The sequence below is a fragment of the Lagopus muta genome, chromosome 13 (assembly GCF_023343835.1).
Source record: "Lagopus muta isolate bLagMut1 chromosome 13, bLagMut1 primary, whole genome shotgun sequence".
Classification (NCBI taxonomy): domain Eukaryota; kingdom Metazoa; phylum Chordata; class Aves; order Galliformes; family Phasianidae; genus Lagopus; species Lagopus muta.
The window spans coordinates 1,234,850-1,258,134 of record NC_064445.1 but is presented as its reverse complement, the minus strand read 5'-3'; the positions used below and the strand labels follow the sequence as shown (position 1 = coordinate 1,258,134).

At 47.2% G+C, this 23,285-nt stretch overlaps 2 protein-coding genes across 2 annotated transcripts; one reads left to right on the top strand and one right to left on the bottom strand.

The window, feature by feature from the left end:
* Positions 1-1,458: 1,458 nt before the first annotated feature.
* KIF4A (kinesin family member 4A) lies at positions 1,459-19,111 on the bottom strand. Its single transcript, XM_048959301.1, has 29 exons — positions 18,723-19,111; positions 16,582-16,772; positions 16,240-16,332; positions 15,687-15,853; positions 15,411-15,505; positions 15,092-15,211; positions 14,833-15,008; positions 14,195-14,256; positions 13,575-13,710; positions 13,031-13,089; positions 12,724-12,829; positions 11,999-12,064; positions 11,514-11,699; positions 10,806-10,909; positions 10,344-10,488; positions 9,763-9,873; positions 8,948-9,031; positions 8,237-8,350; positions 7,876-8,031; positions 7,298-7,392; positions 6,748-6,877; positions 6,014-6,184; positions 5,526-5,633; positions 4,754-4,831; positions 4,563-4,664; positions 3,969-4,124; positions 3,332-3,451; positions 2,536-2,658; positions 1,459-1,925 (listed from the first exon to the last, which is right to left on the bottom strand). The coding sequence occupies exons 1-29, from the start codon at positions 18,955-18,957 to the stop codon at positions 1,743-1,745; spliced, it is 3,672 nt and encodes a 1,223-aa protein (XP_048815258.1). The 5' UTR covers positions 18,958-19,111; the 3' UTR covers positions 1,459-1,742.
* A 77-nt stretch (positions 19,112-19,188) lies between these two features.
* PDZD11 (PDZ domain containing 11) lies at positions 19,189-22,665 on the top strand. The gene is made up of 6 exons (XM_048959308.1): positions 19,189-19,336; positions 19,421-19,504; positions 20,083-20,139; positions 20,464-20,562; positions 20,724-20,784; positions 21,568-22,665. The coding sequence occupies exons 1-6, from the start codon at positions 19,250-19,252 to the stop codon at positions 21,600-21,602; spliced, it is 423 nt and encodes a 140-aa protein (XP_048815265.1). The 5' UTR covers positions 19,189-19,249; the 3' UTR covers positions 21,603-22,665.
* The last annotated feature ends 620 nt before the right edge of the window (positions 22,666-23,285 follow it).

Genomic DNA, 23,285 nt, shown 5'->3' with positions numbered 1-23,285 from the left:
TGTGTGCAAAAGCCCTCTCACTTTCCCTATCCATGCATGAGCACAGCTGTGTGCTCTGCCACCTCAGATACCATTTCTCCTGCCTACAATAGAAAGTATAACAGATAATGCAGCAGCTGCACAGCAGCTCTGGCCACAAACCTGTGCTCACAATGCCTTGCATGTGCTGCAATACACACTTAGGACAGTTTTATGTGTATAGCTGAAGCATCCATCCCCCAAAGCTCATTTTTATGTACATGTTAGACTCATTCTACACACATACACTTCATTTTTGTGTGCTATATGCACGTGTGTATACATCTACTTGTATATATGCATGTAACAAAATGCAGCTGTTACGTAATGGGTAAAAACACACAGTCTCCCACACACTGCCTGGTTTATATGCCTGCATACACTCAGGTGCCCCATCTTTGCTCTGTTGGAAGCCATAACATCCAGAGAACACAAAGCATATGATATGGCAGTAATTACCTATTACCACGCCATACTTTCTGTACACATCAGTCTCCCTGCCCCCATTCTGCCTGTGGGTCTCTGCCACCCCACTATTTTGTGTGTGCATACATCCCACCCCCAGGGAGGCACAGCACACAGCACAGCAGTAGGACAGGCTCCCTGCAGCCCCAGCCCTGCAGCCCCAGCCGTTTCACCTGCACAGAGCTTTTTCTTTGTGCCATCTTCATTTGGCAGCCATGAACCAGGCCTGCCTCCCCCTCCACCTCCTTCCCCAGCAGCTGGGAAGGTTTGTGAGGGGATGGAGAGCAAAGCAAGAGGCACAGCAGCAACTGCACACAGAAAAAACTGTCCTCTCACCTTGGATGTTTGCACAGCTCCTGTGCTAAGAACCACACGGGCAGAGAAATTAAACCTGACCTGCTTCTACAGCTGAGGGAGGGCCCAGTGCTAACACAGCTCATCAGACAGACTGGAGCTTGTGTTGTCACCACAACCAGGAACCCTCTCTCCCATGACCAGTGCTCTCAGATGCTCTCAATTCTCTCGGTGCTGTAGGAAAGGAAGGCAGCATTACAGACCTTGAGGTGACCCACTGAGCACAGAAACTGCCAGCACCATTCTGAGACCCATTTTAGCAAGAGATGCGACAAAGAACCACACAGGAAGCATTGTGAAATTAGGACAGTTTCAGATTTTTATTTTTCCTTTATTAAAGCTACAACAAGTTAAAAACCACTAAAAAGTTCACATCCAGCTAGCAACCTTGGAGTTAAATTGAAGAAGGAGGTGCCAGTGGCCCAGCAGTACAGAACACTGGCATTCCTCATCTGCTAGCTACTTTAAGACTACTGCCAGTGCCTCCTCCCCATCAAGCACCATTAGACCTCAGGTGGCAGCTGGGATTGTACTGGAAGGCAGCGCCTCCATTTCCAGGGCACACGCAAAGTTCTTTCAAGATCACAGGTTAATCTGTGCCCAACCTGGTCACAGCTCAGCATGAGGAAGGCAGCCATCATGAGCAACCTGGACAAACCCCCTGCACTCACTCTGGAATTGGTGAAGAGGAAAGTTTCTCACCCTGCTCATGGTAGCAGGCACCTGCTGCAGCCCCACACCCCCAATTATTTACACACAACTGGACGCAATCTCATTCTAGGAGGAATTGGTGTTGACTCCCTTGCTGCTGCCAGCTGTCAGGCAGCTCAGCCCCCAGCCCTGTTCTGCAGCAGGAGTTCCCAACACTTTCATTTTTCCCTTTATAAAAGAAGGGTTGTGGCTCATCAGTCCACCTCTTTGATTGGGGTACAACCTGAGAAGAAGCTGGTATTGCTACTCAGCATTCTCTTCTTCTTCTTTACAAATGGAAGCTGGTTCTCCTGGGACTCCTCATCCCTCACCAGCAGGGAAGAAGCAGTGCTGGGCTTCTTCATGAGCACGTCTTGGTCTGTGATATCTTTCAGGACCTACCAGGAAAGCAAAGATGACAATTTCGGAGTTTGTCACAGCCCTGAGGAAGCCAACCTGCTTGCGCTGGAGTTTGGGGGCAGCACATAAAGCTGCCTGATCTGCATCAGAAGTTGCCTAATTTATTTTCCAAGGTCAAAACTCTGAAGGATAAAAGTACAGAGAATACACACAAGTAAATGACACAGTTTACCTGAAGCAAAACTACAGCTGCTGAGGCAGAGCAGCTTAAGGACAGTTACATTTGGACACAAACAGGATCTCATCCTCATTCCTGGATTCCCAGCCTCCTGCTGCTGAAAGGACAGCCTGACAACGAGGCTGGATGGGGAGCTCAGCACAGTGGCTCTGGCTCCGTTGGTGGAAAGCTCGAGTGGCAGCTCAGACAGAAACTGAATTCAGCAGACTTACAAATGAAATACAAGCTGGCTTGACAGCTGCAGTCTGCTCAGTATTCCAACACACATCAACTTCTTCGTCCAACCCCTTCCCCCCTTCTTCCCCACCCAGGTTCATCACTGAACCTAGCAGACATTCCTGACTGCACACACACTGCGGCGCTCTTTCAGCTGTATGGAAGAAATGATCACAGAAAGCCTCAGCCAGCACCTGTGTAGATGGAGGGATGAACACGGGCTGAAAGAAGGTCCCTCCTGCAGTCACATCAGGGAGGTCTTCCAGTTTGAAGGAACCTTCTGACTCCTTTGCTTGGTCCTCACTCGCCGTGGCATCCTGCAGGGCAGCGCTCTGGTCAGCCTCCCTTCCCCAGCCAGCCTCCCTTCCCCCCCAACAGCTGAGGAAATACTACAGCTCCCCAAGCCATCTCCTCTCCAGTTCCCAAGTTGTCCGTATTACAGAACGCAGATGCCTCCATCAGCCAACTGCTTTCATGCAGAAGTAATGAAGGAGTTACAGTGGAGGTCCCTGCTTCAAATCCCTAAGATCCAGGAGCCAGGCAGATATTTCTAGCAGTTGTTCACAAACCATCCTGATGCCACAATTATTGCTAAAAGCATTAATTACCCCTTCTACTCCTTCCTTGAACGAAGCACTGAATGGTACATGTGCACTCAGGAGGGTTAAGCTGCTGCACAATCTGAAGTGCAAGATAAAAGTTTCATTTACTCAGAGGGAATACAGAAAAAGACAAATTGTTCTCAGATTGGTGGCTGACAGCACTGGGTGGATGTAAGTGGCTCTGGACACTGCCCAGATTCCTGTATGTGGTGTGAGAATTTCTATATTGCAGTGGAAGACTCCAAACTCTACCATGGATTTCAGTAACATTTACAAAGGCCTCGGAAAGGTTGAGGAGCCCCACATGTGGGCTGGTACAGAAACTGCTCATCTATCCACCCAGCCTTGCTTTCATACACCGAATGGTGTTGGCACAGGCAGTTCTCACCTGAAGGCCAGGTTCTCTGTTCCTGCACTTGGTTGAGTCGCAGCTGCAGCCCGCAGTGCAGCCCACCTTCTGCTTCCTGCAGCCACACTGCCTGTTCCCACAGCGGCCCTTGCAGAAGCACTGAGTAAAAGAAGAGTTTTGGGGAGAAAAGGCTTCAGTGTTCCATAGGCTGTTCCTAGGTTGCTACAGCTGTCAACACCCGGAGTCATTTGAAGGACAGTGACCCCAAACGACCACGAGCCTTTTGTTATTTCACTGCTGGTCTGATTCCTGGGGAAAAACAACTACATCCTCTTCACCTTCAGTATGGGAAATAACAACCTTTGGTCCTCAAGAACTTCACTTCAAGCAAGGGAATCCAGTGCCAGCTGAAGAAGCTAACACAAAGACACTCAGAGGCAAACCACTGCCACCACACCTGGGCCCTCTGTCTAAATGGAAGCGACACAATTTAGCTATTTCATGGCATATTTGAGGAACGTTTCCTTGCTAGCTTGGGCACATGAAGCAATAGCAGACTGCACAGCTCAGATGCCAGCAGAGCAGACGCTGCACCCTCATTGCTTTGCTGTGCACCTACTGGGTGCTCATGGATGCAAGCCCCTCACAGATCATCAAGTGAGGAAGGTGACCTTACCCCTGTTACGCTCCTCTTTGTTCCTTTGACTGCTTTTACTGGAACCCACTCTGCATCCTCCTCCTCTCCAGACTCTGAGTCAGAAAACAGCTCTTCCACGTTCATTTCTGGGGTTGATGCACACGGTTTTGCCACTGTTTGCCGGCGGGTCTTTGGCTGCACACAGAAATCACAGGGGTTGAAGCCTCAGAACACACAGGAGTGGTTTTACACCTTCTAAGTTACGCAATTAAGTCCCACTGCCACCATCCTCGTTCCTCTCAGACAGCTGACAGAGTCACAGGCTTAGAGACCAACTATCAGAGTGGTGAGGGTTAAAAACTCAACCAGCTTAAACTGCTAGAGAGCCTGAAAAATGCAGTTGACAAATCAGAGAAATTAACTGCTTTGTGTCACAGTCCTGGTAAAGCAGCTTTGTATCATTGAATCTCCTCAGCACTAAGATTCAGACCTTTTGCAGGGCCATGATTACATTTGCTACAACAGGTGCCTCACTCCAGGATTCAGAGTGTTACAGAAAAAACAGCTGGATTCTGAGCAACATTACTGAGCAGTTTTGGGCAAGATAAGGAAATTGTCATGCAGCAGCTTTACTTTGGGTGGAATGTAATCGAAAGGAGAGTCTGGGGACGTGGGTGACACTTGCTGAATGCGATGGAGCTTCTGCCCACTGGCAACTTGGATAAGCAGCAGTTTCTGTGAAGGAAGGCAAAAATTAGCTTTGTAATATATTAACCCAACTGCCAACATGCCCTTGCATCCCTTGTGTCCGTACAGATCTCTACCTGTTTAAGAATATCAATTTCCTGGAGAAGTTCTTGGTTCTTCTCACAAACCTCCCTCATTTTCTTCAGCTCTTCCTCCTGTTTGCAAGACGAGATGAAGCCAGCAGGTTTACACAGGGGTGACACACAAATAGGGAAGTTTGTTTTTGTTTCCAACTTCCTTGCAGTGTCAGAGGGGTTCCCCATCCACTCTACAACAGGACATCAGCTCTGCATTCCAGGTCAGGGAAATGATTAGTGCTGATATCTCATTTTATGCATAACATGGCCAACACAGCAGGGAGAAGTCAATTCTCTTAAAGCGACCACTGAGGACCAAAAGTTTCCTGTTTCCAAGGCTTACTGGTACATGGGGTGCACCTGGCACTGGTTTTACTGCAGTGCATCACCAAGCATCCCTTCTGCAGGAAGCAAGGAGCCAAGGTACAGCTTGTACCACGCACATGTGATCAAGTTAAAGCTGCTCTGCTTCAGGTATCACAGTGGAGATGTGCTCAAAGAATCTGTGACAGCATTTTGACTCTCCTAACAAAAGGTGCTCTGAGCACAGATGCCTGCATGAGCTGATCTTGAAGAACAGTTGCTATTCAAGCTCCAGTAAGCCTGCATCATTCCTCTTATGTCTCTTTTTACACCAAATAGTAACAGCATTAATCTTAGCTATAAATGCAAACACCCTCAACAGATCCCTCTGCACGTTCCTCACCCTAAGGATACGATTCCAATTAACAGGTGACCCCTGGGGAAAAGAACAAACATGCACAAAGACTACCTGAAACTTGAGTCTCTCCTGCATCTGTTTCTCCTGCTCATTTAGGGAATCCTCCAGTCTTTTCTCTGCTTCTTCTTTTTGCTGGAATTTGCTGACCAGGTACAGAATCTACAAGGAAATTAATACCAGAGACAACACAGGTGTGAATTCCTTAAGTGACTCCTGGCATCTCAGCCATTAAAGGCCTGAGCAACTTGAGAAAGCAGCTCTGCTACTTCCAGCATTGTTCTGCCCTGATCTGCTTTGTGAGTTACCACGTGCTCCAGTGCAGCATCCTCACTCAGAGCACTGAAAAGTTATTTTATTCAGTAACAAGAGACAGAAGATTCCTTGGGCTTTTGTTACCTTACCTGCAAGAGCCTGACAAATTTTGATCATGTAGCAATAGTTCAGCTTCAGCGTGTCCTGACTGCCTTTATCTATAAGTACATCTGGGAAGCAGAGCTCCTAAACATAGGGGCTCTCAAGACTCCTGATTTGTGCTTTACCTTTTCCTGGTGTTGTTGTTCCTGCCGCAGAAGCTGATTTTGGAATTCAGCCTCCATTTCTATTGCATGGTTTTGCTCTTCCATCAGCATCTTCTGCATGTCTGAACGGCTGGCCTTGCTCTGCTGGAGGCTGCTCTCCAGTTTGCTTTCCTGGACTTTGGAGGAAACCAGCTGAAAGACAAACGTGAGGTGGTTCCACATTTCACACTGCACTTGGGACAGAAATAATGCAGTCTGAAGGGGAAGCATTTCTGCTTGACAGCCAACCACTCTGAGTAGCAGAACAGCCCCTTAGCAACAAGGGGAATAGATGAGACATCCTGAGCTGGCATCTGAAGGCCAGTATGGAAGTGAGGAACTGGTAACAGGAGATATCAGCCAGTTCTAATCTCTTCTCCTGCTCAGTATTTAAGGGGATAAGGAACCCCAACAACAAATGCTCTCCAATACAACTACCTCCATTCTCTTCCTTTAGCCTTCAGGTCTCAGGAACTGCGTTTTGTTTCTGCCATTCAGTTGATTTCTCCCCTGATTTAGGGTCAGCCCAATTCTTGCTGTCTTCTACTTCCAGTCTTGTTTAAGGTCTCCCACCCCAACACTCACTGTACTGCTTCCAGCCTGGTCTCAGCTTCACTCCGTTCAGATTACTGTCTATTACTCACTGCCTTTCATTCCTGGGTAAGCAGACTTCACCACTAAGAATAAAAACTCTACAACAGGAAGATTCAGTTTACCTCCCCAAGGAGATACTTCAAAGCACATTTAGCCTCCAGGATGGTTGCAATATTGTCCCAGCGTTGTTTCACACTGTCTCCATTGTCTGCATCTAAGAGCTTCTGCTGCAGGTCTGCTATTTGGGCACTCCTTTGGAAGGGCACAGATTGGAGGCCACAACACAGGGGAGAACACAGGTTAAAAAGCTTATCAGAATTTTGGACAAATTAGATGAAGTTTATATTTTTACTGCGTGGAAATACAGACTACAGCTGCTGTGCACTACAACAGGGATTCTCTCCTCCCCTCCCATCCACACCTCTGCTTAAAATAAGTTTGCAACAGTCAAAAAGGCTTGCAAACAGCAAGGGACAAAATCTCAGTGACTGAGGAGCAGCCTCAAATAGCTGCACTTTAGAAAAAATTAAGCCAGGAAAAAGCATAGGTTCTTTTTGTTTCATAATTTCAAGGAAAATATTTAATTGCTCTTCTGTTTCACAGAACAGTTGTGGACACAGCAGAAAAAAGCAGCCTTAGGCTGTGGAAATCAGCTTTATAGTACTAGCTTACCTGAGCTCCATCTCAGTCTCCAGGCTTTCTATCTGCTTTGACAAAGAAAGGTCCATCTCTGATGCCTGCAGATCTGTGATGGAGTAGGTTCGCCTCTGGAGAATTGCAGCAAGGCAGAAGAGAGCAGCAGTTTTAGTGATGCATGCAAGGCTGAGCTTTCATTTATGTCCTCCTTGCATTTCAGCAAAAATAGAGATTATTGCAAAGGCCCCCAAGCATTTCTTCAAAGCTTAAATCCCACTGTTCTCTTGCACCAGCAAAATCTTTGAGAAGGGCTGTGAGCAGCTCCTGCCCTTCAGACTCACTGCATTAAGTAGCAGGTTAAGCACATGCTTCCACCACATGAGAGGACCTTTAATCAGGCTCTGAGCAACCTTATCTAGCTGTAGATACACCTGTGCATGGCAGGAGAGTTGGACTAGACAACTATTAAGGGTCCCATCCAACTCGAGAGTCTGTGGCACTAAATAAGAACATTAACCCTTTCCTGTAGTAACATCCAAGTAGAAGTAAGCTATGGCACTTGCTCATCAGCCACTGGTGTGGGACAGGCAGTGTGTGGCACTTGCTTCCCTTACCCGGAGCTTTGAGGGTGGGTTTTCCCCAGAGTCTTTTTTCTCTTTAAGCTGAAGGAGCTCCTGTGCCAAGATCTTTCTGTCCTCCAGAAGGTCTGCAAGGTGTCTGCGAGCCTCTTCAGTACTAACCAGTACCTCTATTTCATTTGCCAGCCAGCTCTGGAGGAAAAACAGTGCAGTGGTTGGTGGCAGTCTCAGCTTCAGGACTGGTTCCTTATCTGAAATGCCTTCACAGCTCTGGATCAAGTTACCTCCCATTAACAGGAAGCAATAACTACATCCATAACCACCCCAGCAGCACTTAATCACCTGCAGAAGTAGGTTCGCTGTTATTCCTTGGCATGCACAACCTGTTGTCACCCACCTTCACACGTGCAGCAACTCCTTCCATTCCTCTATTCTGACTCTCCTTCCGTTTGTCTGCAGCCTCCCGCTGCTTCTGCAGAGCATCCTTCAGGCGTTTGTTAGCAGCTGCAGCCTACAAAAGAATTTACACAGAAGCCAAACACTGGTTTATTATTTAACATCTAATGGCTGAAAACATGAGGCACTCACAGTGCAAGCTGGGCTCTGTGACACAGCAGGATGATAAAACTGAAACAACTTCACACCTCAGCACAGACTACAGAGTCCCTGACATATTTTCATTTGCTACAAGCCTTGCTTTAAAGACAACTTGCTTCCATGCAAGAAGGTAGAAGAAAAGAACCAAAAAAATGGTTCCAGGATTCACTTTTCTATTCAGGCATTGTGAAGGAATTTTGAACTGCAATCCAGTGCACCCAACAGAGCTCACTGTACACTTTCTAGCTTGGGTGTCTGCAACAAGTTCTCCTCAGGAACTTGCTGCTCAGCAGGGGATAATTTATCCTTTAAGGACTGGACTTAAATCAGAATCCCTCAGGCTACAGGACAGAAGCACAGCATTTTCCCCTATGGGCTGCCCCTCTTTCTCCCTACTTACATACCACCAAATGCTGCTGGGACGTTTCTGCACATCCCATCACAGCCTCCAAACACCCTGTGCAGACATCTGGAACCAGCCAGCAGTTTCTAGCAGACAATGGCTCCTCACCTCTTCTGTTTTGCGCCGCAGAACGCTGGCCTGCTTCTGAAAGTCTCTCTCAAGCTTCAGCAGCTCGTACTGCCTCTTGCGATCCTGCAAAGCAACACATCCAAGGTGCAGGAAGTTGTGTGTCATCTGAACAGCAGTGGCCAACTGCACACTTTGATAGAGAACAACAAATACAAGTGCTTCATGACAGGGATTCCATTGGTCCTTGCAGGCTTAAAGTCACGCACTGCTGTTAACAGTCAGCTGTGAGGCTGAGAGCAGAAGGGCTCCACACTTCCCACCAAAAGGGTTTAGGAGCCTGGAGGTTGTAAGATTGCAAGTCACAAGCTCAAAACATAGCATCCCTAAGCACTGGGGGGTAAACTTTTTGTATTAAGATCTCCTGTGAGACCAGAAATCAAATGGTGTGATGTAGTATATGTAAGCATGCTCTTCATTAGAGTTGGACAGTACAAGCCAGATGGATTTAACTGACTCACTATTCACTGCAGACTGAATATTCCTTCGAAAGGTTGAATACTCCTATTTTGCAGCCAAACCTTATGACTTTAAATACTTAAAAACATAAATATTTTTGTCTTTTGCTGTGGAGCTGAATGACAGCTGTTGATAGCTTTAAGTTCTCCAGACACAAGCACGAGAGTTCTTTTACAGCTGGTAAAAGGTGGCAACCATATAAACTGTTTTGTAATCTTCAAAGCATTCCCCAGGTGTTTTTCCAGATGCTTGTAAATTCAGTAAAGCCTCACAGCAAAGGCATGAATGATTTGTTTCGCTCTGAAGAGGTACAGTTTGGAAGCTTGTTGTTTGCTCACCCGTTCTTTCAGCTGGATCACTTCCTTGTTCTTCTGCTGTTTCCACTGTCTGAATTTCTCAGCATCCTCTTTCATCTGGCGCATCAGCTGCACCCGTTGGCTTTTCATTTCCTAGGAAATACAGAGGGCTGGAAGAATCATCCAATGTTTCCACTCTGGGTAGTTTCAGCCCACATTCCCATGCTGTGGGTTGACAGATACGATTACCAGGAGTGGGCAGAAAGCATTACAATATGCAGCTCTCTAAGGATGCTTTCAAAGTGCTAAACCCCAGGAATTCATTTTCAAGCCATAAAGGGGAAAGGAAAAAAACAAAAGCATGCATGGTGTGACACAAATCAAACTTGACTAAGCCAGCAAACTATCAGAAAAGGTAGAAGACACTTCTGGCTTCTTCTATCCCTCCATCTCACAGTTGCCTCCCTATTGTTTTGCACCAGGGACAGAGATCAGGCAGCCAAAAGAACTTTGCCAGAAGACTGGCATTTTCTGCTTTATTAGACTGAGAACATCAGCATCTTCTGCCTGGAAGCCACTTTATCTAAACTGGGGCAAGCCTGACAACTGCTGGGGTTACTTACCCTGATCTCCAGGTTCAGTTTGGAGACTGTGCGTTCTGTTGACTCCTTCAGCTTTAGGAGCCTTGCTTGTTCATGCAGCTTTTTCTTCAGCTCATTAATTTGCCCTTCCAACTCCTGAAGTCTTTTCCGACGCCGTTCACTCAGCCTGTCAAGGAGCCACACTTCAGTCACAGACCCCTGATTACCATGACTCTCAAACAAGTATTCTCAAAAGTATTCTGGCAAACAGATTTTTTTTCCTCCCCAACCTCACAGCATAGCCTGCCAAAGATGCCTGCAGTGTTTGCAGTCACTCATTAGCACGTCACACTACCATGGATCAGAGGTGCACTTAACCCTGTGCTTCTATCAGAATAAGAGCTTTGCCATGCAGCAAGTGAGGCTAAAGCAATGAATTTTCTCAGATGCATTAACACAGATTTCAGTGCTATAAGGCACGCCACCTCGTGCAGTCACACCTACTTGGCTTGGTTGACATCCTTCTTCGCCATGCTCAGGGCAAGGATCAGCTCCTCCTTTTCTTTTTGCAAATTGCCGACTTCTAATTCCAGATCCTTGATGTTAGTCTACAGAGACAGAAGCAGTAAGCCTCCCAGTAACGACCCAAATCCCCCCTCCTAGAGGGGAAGCTTTAAGACAGGACGCCCTGGGGAGCCATGTTTCTTCCAACAGACTGTGGGACATTTTCTAAAACCAGCACATCTGAACCTGCAGTCAGTGCACAAAGCCATTGCAGCATCAACTAACAGTTAAAAAGGAACAGTTCCAGAGAAGGGAGATCCCACCACAGCTTGTGACAGGGAAAGCCAGATCAGCTAGCTGCACTATGATGTTTAATAGCAATAAGTATTGCATGTGGGCTTTGTATGGTCAAGTAAATCTTGAAGAAAAGAAAGAACCTGCTTTACATTAAACATCCAGTGGCTAATGTTTATTTCAGGGAAAAGATCATCTTCTGCTGGATTGCTTCTAGATAATCAGACATGGTTTCTCCCCATTCTCTGCTGACCTACAGTCAACATCCTCCCATGCCCAAGAGGGCAATGGCCAAAACTTAAGGAGACTCAGAAACATGCTCATGGAAGGTAGATCTTCAGTGTGCAATGGACACATTAATAACAAAAACAAAACTTCTACACCCTTAAAGGAGCTACTTGTGAAGGAATTTACCTGGTACTGGGACTGAATGGGCTCCAACTGACTGTCATTCTGTGTCATTTTTTTTGCAAGTGCCTCTTTCAGAGCCAGGGCTTTATTCAGTTCAGCCAATTCCTTAGACATCTGTGCTTGACGGAGGGCATGCTGTGTGCTGAACTCATCTGAGGACCTCTTGGTAACCTGGCCTGTTTCTCCTTCCTGGAGAAGACACAGCAATGAGTTGGAATGGCCAACCTAAAGCTCTTTGACAACAATTCGTTTCCACAGAACAAATTCATTTTTACATTAAGAAAAACAGGTATTCATTAATGAGAACAGGTTACTGAACTGGAATTGAGTGAATAAGGATGAAGAAAAGCAGTACACACAAAGGTGACACATCATCCACAGTTACTTGAATCAGAGGAGTAGCAAAAAGACAGATTAGAGAAGAGCAATAGAGCAAAGATATGCCACTGGTGAGACTGTGCTACAGGCTAAGGACTCCCCTCACTTACTCCTGTAGCATCCTGTTCAGAGTTTGCCATCTCTGCAGCAGCTTCCACTGAGGCAGCACTCTCACTCTATAAGAAAAAAGAGAAGAAAAAGTATAAAGGTGGGAAATTAAGATGAAGTTAATAGCAGCTTTTTGGTCTATAACAGCAAAGTCAGTTACCCTCCTCTGCCCAGCAAGCTATCTCTGGGAAGAGGATGTCTTTGACTTGCTTCTTTTTACAGTGAGCAGCCTCCCCCTCCTGTCAAGGCATTCTGCCTGTGTTCCCCAGACACAAGAGCAAGGAACGTGGGGCAGGAGGGAAAATATCTAGTAAGGTAATACAGAAGTTCTCAATTAGACAAAGATCTGGCAACTTCTATAAAGCCATTCCAGGTTTCTGCAACTGGGGCTGCCCATTAAGCTACCAGATTTTTAATTCAGCTTTCAGTTTTTGGATTGGAAATCCACACTGCTCTCCCAGTCATTAGATTCTTTAATGGAGGCTCTCATCTCCTTGACTTGCATTCTGCCAGGACATGCAGACACTTGAGCACAAGTGGCCCTTCTGTTGCATTAAAAGCACAGAATGGAGCTCATTTGGAAGTAGGCAACTACAGCCATTGAATAGCTTTAATACCTGGGCTCCCTAAGGGAGGCTCCTGCTGCAGCAGGTTGACCAGGTGGGAATTGTGTGTTTGCCAGGCAGCTTCACTAACAAAACCCTTCTCTCCTTGAATTTGGCCTCACCTGGAGCTGAGCCAACACCTGCTGCAGATTATGGATCACCTCCACGCTTTCCTTCAGTTCCTCATCTTCCACAGACTCCACCAGCTTCTGGAGGTCAAGCTTGCATCTGCAAAGCAGACACAGGAATAAGTCCTCAAGTTTTACTCGGCAGGTTTGTGTCACACACCCCAGTAAGTGACAAATTATCCCATAGAATAAACAAATGAGCTCTGGATCAACAAATCGATGGCATTCTGTCGATCCCAACAAGGATATTTAATGCTGCAGGACATCCCTCAGCACGAGTAGGCTGGGGTAACAGACTTACACAGCATGCTGCTGAAGTTGCTCTAGTTTGGCAGTCATCTTCTCATTCTCTTGTTCTGTCTAAGAGAAAACAGAATTACAGTGAATTGCAGGAAGTGCAATGTAAAGGTAAGAAGCCAGTGGACTGGCAGCAAAAGACACACTGCCAGTCTGTGGCAAATCAAGACACTGAAATGTTTTCCACAATTACTTTGATTACCTTGTTTAGATCCAACATCTATTTTGGCAGGTGTACACAAAGCAATGAATTAACAAAGAAGAAGGAAAAACAGGAGAGAGTGGGAGTTCAAAAGCATCTTTAAACATTAAAGCAGCAGGAGCTGAAAGAGTCCAGTTTCCTTCTTCTGCAGTCTCCAGATCTTCAGGCCTTGACAGATTCCAGAAGACTTTTGGTTCTGACTACCCAATAGCTAAAGACCTGAGATAAACGTGTGGAACTCTAGAGACTGCTAACATGTCATTAGTGCAGCAGTTACTATTGATCAATCTTCAGCTAAGGGGAAAATCACACAAATCAAGGCTCTTGCCAGGAAACTGAGCCTCACCAGAATGATCCTTTCCAACATCTGTGCTGTCTGACCAACAGCTTCACTCAGCCCTCTGCTCAGCTTCTCATTCTCCTCCTTTAGCGACTGGTTCTTCTCCATCAGAGACTGCAGGTTCTCTGAAGGCTCCATGCTACTGAAATACCAAGGAACCATTTTGTGAGCATGACTTCACCAGAGGTTTTGTAATAGCACTGAAACTGCCTCCAAGTTTCTTAAATAACTTACAGCAAGTACAGATTATAGCAGATGAATAGAAAAATTGGAGGAAGACTAATCTGAATTCAAAGTCTCTGAGGAATTCAGGGCACTGAAAGCAGACACTTGCAAGAAAACATCCTTTTAAAATAGTAACATTGCTTAACCAATGCTAAGTCTGTAAACTGCATTTGGATTTTAAAATATATTCAGGAGAAAACACCCACAGTCCAAACTCCTCCTTTTGCTTTGTGCTTTTACAAACAGTGGAGATGGAGATTCCTAATTTTTAGTGCTGAGAGGGGGAGGAAGAATGGATGGGCCTGAGAAAGGCATACAGGAGTACAGTGCCTAGTTTCTCTTTATTTCCCATAACTGATTTTGGCCATCATTTACACTGAGAATTCATCTACAAAGCTTACTTGATAGACACTGGGAGAGTCCCTCCATGGGCCTGCAGCAATAATACCTGTAGCTGTTGTACCTAGAAACACAAACAAACAGTGCTTTCAAGCCTCTCTTACAGTAGCTGGACAGCTGAAGGAACATAACTAAGAACCTCTGAGCAAAAATGAGTCACTTTTCAGAGTGAAAGCTCCACAGCTGTGCTTTCACTGCTTCCTGAGGGATCACATCTCTCCTGCAGGAAGCAATGTTCTCCCCTTGCCTCCCAGGAGAGCTCAGGTGGCAGCACACCACCTCACCTGCAGGCTGTCCTGAGCACGGTGTCAGACCCCAGTGACCCAAAGGGAAGCTCTCACACCTTGCTGAACCAGTGCTGTTGCTCCATTACATGAGAGATCCCAGGCTAATGGGCAGGCAAGCAAAACGTCAGTCACTGTCACTGTTTTGCTGTCATGTGGAGCAGATGCTGCAGAATCACAAGCAGCTTTCACATGCCCTCCCTACAGCACTTACACAGCCATCTCAAGAGATGGAGGAACACATACTGAGTATTTTCCATACTTTGTGCAGCTGCCCTATCTCTGTGCCGCTATTTACTGAGCTGATTAGCAAAAGGACAGATCTATTCTTGCCACATGAAGAAAGCAACCCATACCTGCTGCTTTAGATGATGCAGCTCAGCTGCCTGGGGATCAACGTTGACAATTGGTTTGTTTTTTATTTTTCTTGCCCTGTCAGCATAGCGCAGAGTATTCAGAGTTTCTTCTAGATTGGAATCTGCTGGGCTCACACAGGCAATCATCAGAGTGTGGCTGTTACCACCCAGAGAATCTGAGAAGGAAAACAGGACACCATCAACTTTGTTATTTAAATTGCACCCGTAGATTTAGGCTTTGTCATTATCTGTCTCTTACCTTGCAGTAATCTTGTTAACTTGGAGTCTCTGTAAGGGACAAAACCACCCTTTTTATTTTCTTCACCAAGAGCACTAATTACATTCCCCAGGCAGAGGAGACCTCTGTTAATGTTGATACCTGTGCACAAACAAATGATGGTGAGTAGAGCCACCTCAGTAGCTACAAGCCACTCAGTTCCTGCCTTGCTTACACAGCATAGGAAGGTTTACTCAAAAAGTGCATGCATTAAAAATATTGAAGTGTTTTCTTTTCCTGACAAGGACTCAATTTATGAAGTTGAATTTTAGCAGCCAAGCTATTTCATTTTCCTACAGACCTTCTTTCAGCCGGTCTCCTTCAGCTTTGGTCTTCTTTTGCCTCTCAGATCCAGCAAGATCAACCAGGTGTAGCTTGGAGTGAAAACTGCTGTTCCTATGGCAGAAACAGACCATCTTACTCCAGTGGTTACTACACTTGAGCTACAGGGCTTAGAAGTGTACCTGTTATCAGAGGCAGTTTAAATAGAAGGACTGCCTCAAGAATAGCTCAGCTGAGCTACCAGGAGAACGTGATTTCAGTAAGTATGGCTCCTGGCAGCTGTGGGATGACTTACTTGTCATTTTTCTTCTTCTGATCAATGCAAATGGTGAAGATTGCATGGGACCGTGAGGACTGGGAGTTCATTGCTGTGGAGGCCACAGTTCTGGAATTGTTCCCTTGCTCTAGACAGGATACAGTGTCTCGTGCACAGGTGACATTTCTTTCTGTTAACCCCACAATCTGCATCCAGAAAGAAAGCATCATTTATCTTCTTCTTCCTCTTCACCTCTAACTTTCTGCATCACAAACATTATCTTCAGTGTACCCGGGCATCCACAAGCATCACAGTCTCAATTCAAGACAGAGGTTTGGTATGGACCCCCCAGAGAAAGTTTGTACTGGGGTTTAAGTCCTTTATCTCTCACCCATCACGTTTCTACATGCAAGTGTAGCCCTACTGGTATTACATTTTAAGCAAGCATAAGGAGCATCAAGAGCTCAGCTGGAAGAAGCTGCAGCGATTTCCTATGCACTCATATAAAGTAGTACTCAGACTGAGTGTGGTTTCACTGAAACATTTGTCTGCAGTGACACTGCCTCAAACTGCTTCTGACAGCCCAACAGACCTTTATGCCTCCCTTAGGATCCTCCCGTATGCTGATTTGTGAAGACCGTTCTCTCGAGGAACACAGGAGGTCTAGAACATCCTCATTGTAGATCTGAAAGCATCAGAACAGCAGTTGAGAATTAGCAGCTTTTGGAGGAAGCAATTTGCACAAAGAATGATGCACAACTCCATTGAAACCAGGGCTAAATTCCCGTGATGGTGCTCTCATCTTACTTTCAGAGGAAGATATCCAGCACTCAGACAAGATTTATGCAGTCTGACGTGGACCTGCCTTGTTAAAGAATCACCTTATCTGCAGTTTGTGCATTTATAACAGTTTGATAATCAAAACCACATTTACCTCCAAATAGGAGACTTTGAGGACAAATTCCCAATCCTGCCTCTGCTCTTTCTCCTCAAACAGCAGCTTGATTACACGAGGGATGACCCCCATGCTGGGATCATGCTCCTGACTGGCAGTGTAAGTACCTCCCATAGAGTATGTTTTTCCAGACCCCGTCTGTCCATAGGCCAGGACTGTGGCATTGTACCCTGAGGGAACAAAGGATGCCCAGATCAGATGTTGGAGCAGAAACCAGAACAAACCTCAACAAGAACAGCAGCACCCCAGGAAAAGCAACTCACTGTTGGTTTATACAACTTCCACGCACAGATGATGTTTACAGAATCACAGAACAGCCTGGGCTGGAAGGGACCTCAAGGATCACAAAGCCCCAACCCCCTGCTGCATGCAGGGCCACCAACCTCCACATTTCACAGCAGCCCAGGCTGCCCAGGGCCCCATCCCACCTGGCCTTCAACACCTCCAGGGATGGACGGGGCATCACAGCCTTTCTGGGCAGCTGTTCCAGCACCTCACCACTCTCAGAGGAAATAACTTAACTTTAACAAACAACTTTAACAACATTAAGAAGTAGATTGAATGAAAAGTATTTTAAATAACCAGTTCTTTAAAAACTAACAAACAAATTTGCTCTGTTGATTCACTAGAGCCAGTATGAGCATTGGTTAGCATGCAGACCCTCCCCTCTTGCACGTTCATAGTGGGTCATGAGATGAAGATTTGTTGTTCTCCTCATGAATGCTCCTGACCTTTCGGAGGGGTGGCCCCCCAAGGCCATTTCTTCTTGCCCTGTGGCCATCTAATCACCTCCCTGCCAAATGTCCTCAGGCTGCTCTCAAACCCTTATCTTTATGGCCTTCATCCCCCTCACTATCCCAGACCCAGTGTCTGCCATCTCTTATTTTCTAACAAGCTCTACATTTCTGCTTCTATAAACTATCTCTAACTATTCCCCTTCACCCCCCTTGTTCTCAGTCACTGTGAAGCCTTCTTGCCTTTCCCCCTTTTCTTTAATCTGTCAGGATTTCCACCTGCTACATTACTCCTCCTTAGTGTGTGAAATAAGCCCCACTTCCCACCTTTTGCCTTAACTCATGTCTCTTTCATACCTCGTACTCCCTTCTAGTATTGCAGCATGCACATAGAACACCTCAGCTGTTCACAGGCAAGGCCCACCAACACTACCAGTACAATGCATGCCAAGAAAAGCCACCTTAACCATCCTAGATTCAGTAATCAGCTAGTAAGTGAGCCCACAGATCTGTTTCCCAGTTGTGTTATTGATACTTGTCCTATGCAGGACTTCTGTTTGCTCCCAGATTTTCCTTACATCTGTTCTCATCTATCCTTATTTATGTAAGTACAGAGCTGATTTATTATTGCACACACCCGTCCTTTAGCTGTTAATAGATCTAATGCCATCCTGCTTTGGAGCACTGCTTCAGACAAAGAGGATGCCTCCTCTTGGATTGAGTCTGTTGTGGTGTTTTCTACTATTTGTAGAGTTGCAGAGATCTTCACTGTAGCCTTTTCCTGCTGAGCTACTCCTAACACCGGGAGCAGGGCTCCCACAAAGCTATGGTACGCTGTATTATACCTTACCACCAGGTTATTTACCTTTTTAACCCTCCTTGGATTTTGATATTGGCTCCAAATAGTTCTCACTATGCCTGCTGGCAGTTTGAGCTCTCCCACCTCTGCTCAGCCACCAGAAACCTTCACCCAATTGACACCTGCTTATCACATTACTTCCATTATGATATTGATGCCCACTAATGAGAATGTTATTACTTTCCTTAAGAGCAGCCATTGTTGAGCATAGAAATGTAAGGTTGATCCAAATAGAAGGGAGAAGAGTAACAATCACACGTTTAACAATAACAAATAAATAAACCTAACACAAAACATAGTGCTACTGCAACCAAAATACAAAATGTAACAGCACACAGCATCAACTTGCCACAGACACCAGCCTGCATATGCTGCAATAAAGAAAGTTAGTAACCAACTCATCCTTTCCTTATGAGTTTAACTTTTAACAGCACGCTTCCCTTGACAGACCGAGCAGTTCCTCAGCATCTCGGAATAACCTCCTACACCAACACTGCAGTTACTGCGGCTGAGGGGAGGAGACCGACCTTTGAAGATGTCCCGTACGAGCGGAGCGACAGCGGTGTTGAAGACCTCCTCCTGCCCAACCGACGGGTCGAACACGTAGTCGTAAGTGAAGGCCTTGTCGCTCCCCACGATCACCTGCGGCTCCCCAGGCACGAAGCTCAGGCACGTCTGGCAGCCCTCGCTCGTCTCCTTCAGCACCAGCGGGCGGCAGCGCAGCGCCACGCGCACCGGGATCCCCTTCTCCTCCTCCCGCATCGTTCCGGGCCGGTTCGGAGCGGGCTGAGAGCTCAGAAGGAGCCCGCGAAGTTCTGGTCAGGCCCCGCGGCAGCGCAGGGCGGCCCACAGCCCTCAGTGCCGCCCCGCCGGATCGCAAATGGCGGCGCCCCAACCGCCCGCATTCAAACCGGTGCCGCGCGCCGCTCCGCCAATCACGGGGCTCACATTATCACCGCGCGCCGCTCCGCCAGTCACGGGGCTCTACGTCATCATCGCGCGCCGCGTCGCGTGAGAGGCGGGGCCGAGAGAGACCGAAAGGGCGCGGCGCGGCATGGAGGGCCGGCTGCCCTACGATGATTTCCCGGTGGTCTTCCTGCCACCCTACGAGAGCCCACCCGCATGGGTGCCGCCGCACGAGGTGAGGGAAGGCTCCGAGGGGGGGGTCCGGCTTGGCAGGGCTCAGCTCGGGGCAGTGCCTCAGGCCCGCCGCTTTGTTTTGCAGAGGGTTTATCACCCCGACTATAACAACGAGCTCACCCAGTTCCTGCCCCGCACCGTCGTACTCAAGAAGCCGCCCGGGGCGCAGGTGAGGCTGTGGGACCCCGCTGCGGCCCTGACCGGGTCACTCTTGACCTCGGTGTGGCCTTTTTTCCTGTTGAATTCACGTTGTTTTCCCTAAATTGGCAAAGCTGTGAGGGACCGATAAGCTTTGACTGAGTGCCAGAGAGCACGTAGAGGGGAAGCCTGGATGGTCAGTAGAAACTGGTGAGATGCTGGAACAGCTGCCTAGAGAGGCTGTGGATGTCCCGTCCATCCCCGGAGGTGTTCAAGGCCAGGTTGGATGGGGCCCTGAGCAGCCTGGGCTGCTATGAAATGTGGAGGTTGGTGGCCCTGCATGTGGCAGGGATGTCGGAGATTCGTGATCCTTGAGGTCTCTTCCAACCCGAGCCATTCTATAATTCTGTGGTGCTGAGCCTGGCAGGGGAGGGGGACTGCTGCCCTGATGGGAGTGCTGAGTGTAGAGGAGGGAGACAGCCATAGGGAATGACAATGTCTTGTGAGAGGAGCTGGTAAAGGACAGGCACAAGAGGACGACCCTGTGGGCACTGGGGGTGGGATTGCCATAGAAGTGACGTTTCACTGCTGATCTGGTTTGTCTCACAGCTGGGCTTCAACATCCGGGGAGGAAAGGCCTCACAGCTGGGGATCTTCATCTCTAAGGTGTGTTTGTGCTCTCTCCGTGTTCTGTTCTGTCTGTTCTCTTGGGTGTTGCTGAGCCAGCTGGGTGTGCGTGGAGGCTGTCATCTGCCTTTGGACGAGTCTGCAGTCTCAGAGCTGTAATCTGCCACTTTCCAGGTAGCACGCAGGCAGTGCTGCACCATTTTCTTACCCCTCCCTAGCCTGCAGGGAGCACTGCAGTCCCTGTTCTCCACATGACCCCCCATCCTGTGTGAACACGCTGCATGGACATGCTATGTAAGCTCTCGGACCTGCAGTACTGACCATAGAGTGTCAGCACTGCTGCATCTGCTCTGCCCTTTGCAGGTGATCCCTGACTCAGATGCACACAGAGCTGGGCTGCAGGAAGGAGATCAGGTGCTGTCTGTAAATGATGTGGATTTCCAGGACATCGAGCACAGCAAGGTGAGAACTTCTGCTCCCCAGCATGTGCTCTCCCAAACAGAGGAGGAGAAGTGGTGCATACACCTTCTCCTTCACTAGCTCAGCTGGGGGCACTGTGTAACTGCACTGCTGTTTCCTATCCTCCAAAACAGTTTGGGCATTGATCAACTTTCTGCTTTCAGGCTGTGGAGATCCTGAAGACAGCCCGTGAAATCACCATGCGTGTGCGTTACTTCCCTTACAGTAAGTGCCTGCTAGCTCCAAATCATTTCTCCTTGGGCAACAGACTGCTCTGCATCCCTGCTGATTCACCTGGGCTTAGCAGTGATGAGTCTGAAATCGTAGGTGTTGTCACACAAGCAGTCTTCATTTTAGAAAACACTGGTCTTTGATTTGGGGATCAGAAAAGTTATCAAATGAAAACAGCAGGGAGTAGCTTCAACTGCTCATGCATAGAATCTTGTAGAGCAGGACTTAAGAAAACAGTGCTAAAAGCTGAGATGGTTTCTCATGGAAGTGTACAAGAACCTGCTTATCCTTCAGTTAACACAGGAACTAGTTCTGTTGCTAGCGGACCTATGCTGATGTAGATAAACATTGCCTGTGTTCTCATTCCATCTCTGTAAGGATGTTTGAATATTGCCAAGAGGGAAAAACTTTTTAGCTATTGATTTCTGAACCCATAATGCCCAGAAATACTCACGGGAAGAAAGGAGGAATGGGGAAAGGTCCAATGAAGCCAAACAAGGATTCTTCATAAAATTGGAAACTGACCCTTAAATATAAGTATAGAAAATTAAGCAGTGAGGGAAGAGAGGGCTTTAAAACAAGCACTGAAATAACTTGAAACAACTAGCTGAAATGCAAATGTGCTATTTTAAAACCAGCTGCTATCTATGAAGGCAGTAAACAGCTTCTATTAAGTATAAGCAGAATTTGTTTTCTTGTAACAGCTTGGCTAGTTTCTTCTCACCATCAGCAACTGCTCTCGTGCCCCTTCAGCCTTGCCTTCTTTTTCCTGTCCAGATTACCAGAGACAGAAAGAAAGAACTGTTCACTAGTAGGCAGCTGTCTGTGGCGTCCTCTCTGGAGGAACTGTCCTGCAAGAAACTCTCCACTACCTTTCCTCAACATCTGAGATGACGTATTAAGTTTCAGTTGTCACTGGAGGCACAACTGCACAGGTGTCAGCTCTGCTTCCTGCTTGAAGGAACACCACAGCCTATTTAGCTGGAGGATGGATGGGGCTTCAGTCTGTTCTGGAACTGGATGATGAAACAAGTTGGCAGTGCTGGCATGAAAGTGGGTACCGGGGGGCAGCTTGTCCTGCCAGACCTGTGCTTCTCTTCTAGTAGGATACAACTCAAAAGGAACGCACTGCTGGTTCAGGATCCAGCCCCTGTTGCTAGGATGTAACTCCAGGAGTGCCCGAGTGCACTTCAGCAGAGCGTGGCCTTCTCTAAGAGATCAACCTGTTCACTTCTCTGGTGACATGAAGTCCTTTCCTTCTCCACTATTCTACCTCTGCTCTACACTACTGGGTTTGCTTGACACTCAAACAGGAGTAAAATCCAGTCAAACTCATTGCACAACTCTAGCTGCACTAGTCTGCTGAGGCACGTGCGTACCTTGTTGCTGCTCATCCACCCCTGAGATACAGGACCAAGATGCTCGGAGCATGTTTCTAAACTGCAGTAGCACATAGTCAGGTTCCCTCACGTGCAGCGCTTGCACTGTTAAAGTTTCACTTACTGAACTTGCTTCCTTCACTTGGCACAGCCCCATCCCTTGCAGGTGCTCCCCTTAGAGCTCCCTGCCACTTTGAGGTAAACTTCTCCCTTTTCCTCTGCCTTGGGTTTGTTCTCTCCTGCTGGGACAATTCACTCTCCTGCTGCTGAAATGGTGATATGGTAGCTGTTCTACTGAGAAAATGGACAAAGCCTGCTGTGCCTTGTGCTGGGAGGGCACAGATGAAAACACTACAGTTTATCAGCAAAGCTGGGCACAAACGTAGGATAGCGTCATACTGTAAATGGTTTTAGGACAGCCCTTGCTCTGGCTTTCTACACGGTGTTTTCCACTTACTGTAATAACTGAAATAATAAAACTAATACAGCAACCAGACTTTGTCTTATTCTCACTCAGGAGGCCTCTGAAGGGTTTGTTGCCACCCTCAGCGCTCCCTTGAGGAAATGCGTGGCTCCAATTACCTTTTCAGCCTGCAGGAAGAATGCAGGGAACCCATACCAGGTGCAGCCTTATTATAAGGGTGTTTTTCCTCTGACTGTGATGGAAGTCAGCCTGTGATTAGTTTGGAGTGGCATTTCAGTGCTGCCAGAAAGAAGGGCTGCAACAGGATTTGTCTGTGTTACATCACTTGAGACAGCTAGGAGCAGCAGCCGTAACGCAGCTTCAGCTCTGCTAGATTGGCCTTAGCTGAAGTAGAATTAAAAATGCTAGGAAAAAGACCTTCAGCTACACAAGTCTGTTTTTCTATCAGGGAAATAAGCATCCAGGCCCACCCACTGTAATACCATGAGAAGTAAAGTAAGAAGTCTTCTATGGAAATGCAGAGCACGTATGCTTCCAGTCTCACACCAGCTTTACAAATTACAACCAGATGATGTTTCATTTTGCTCTGTCTTCCCCTGGGGTTGTGCTCAGGCTTGCCAGAGTGAAGTTTCAAGGGCCGATCCTTGGCTCCAAAGCCACCCCTGTGCTCTGCCTGGTGCAAAGCACAGCAA

Bases quoted from the DNA above. Each gene is read 5' to 3' on its own strand.
- PDZD11 (XM_048959308.1), top strand. From the start codon at position 19,250: ATGGAGGGCCGGCTGCCCTACGATGATTTCCCGGTGGTCTTCCTGCCA. The intron at 19,505-20,082 runs GTGAGGCTGTGG...TTTGTCTCACAG, and splicing joins AGAAGCCGCCCGGGGCGCAG to CTGGGCTTCAACATCCGGGG. The intron at 20,563-20,723 runs GTGAGAACTTCT...TTCTGCTTTCAG, and splicing joins AGGACATCGAGCACAGCAAG to GCTGTGGAGATCCTGAAGAC.
- KIF4A (XM_048959301.1), bottom strand. From the start codon at position 18,957: ATGCGGGAGGAGGAGAAGGGGATCCCGGTGCGCGTGGCGCTGCGCTGC. The intron at 8,351-8,947 runs GTGAGGAGCCAT...ATTCTTTTGTAG, and splicing joins TGCGGCGCAAAACAGAAGAG to GCTGCAGCTGCTAACAAACG. The intron at 8,032-8,236 runs GTGGGTGACAAC...TTTTTCCTCCAG, and splicing joins GAGTTGCTGCACGTGTGAAG to AGCTGGCTGGCAAATGAAAT.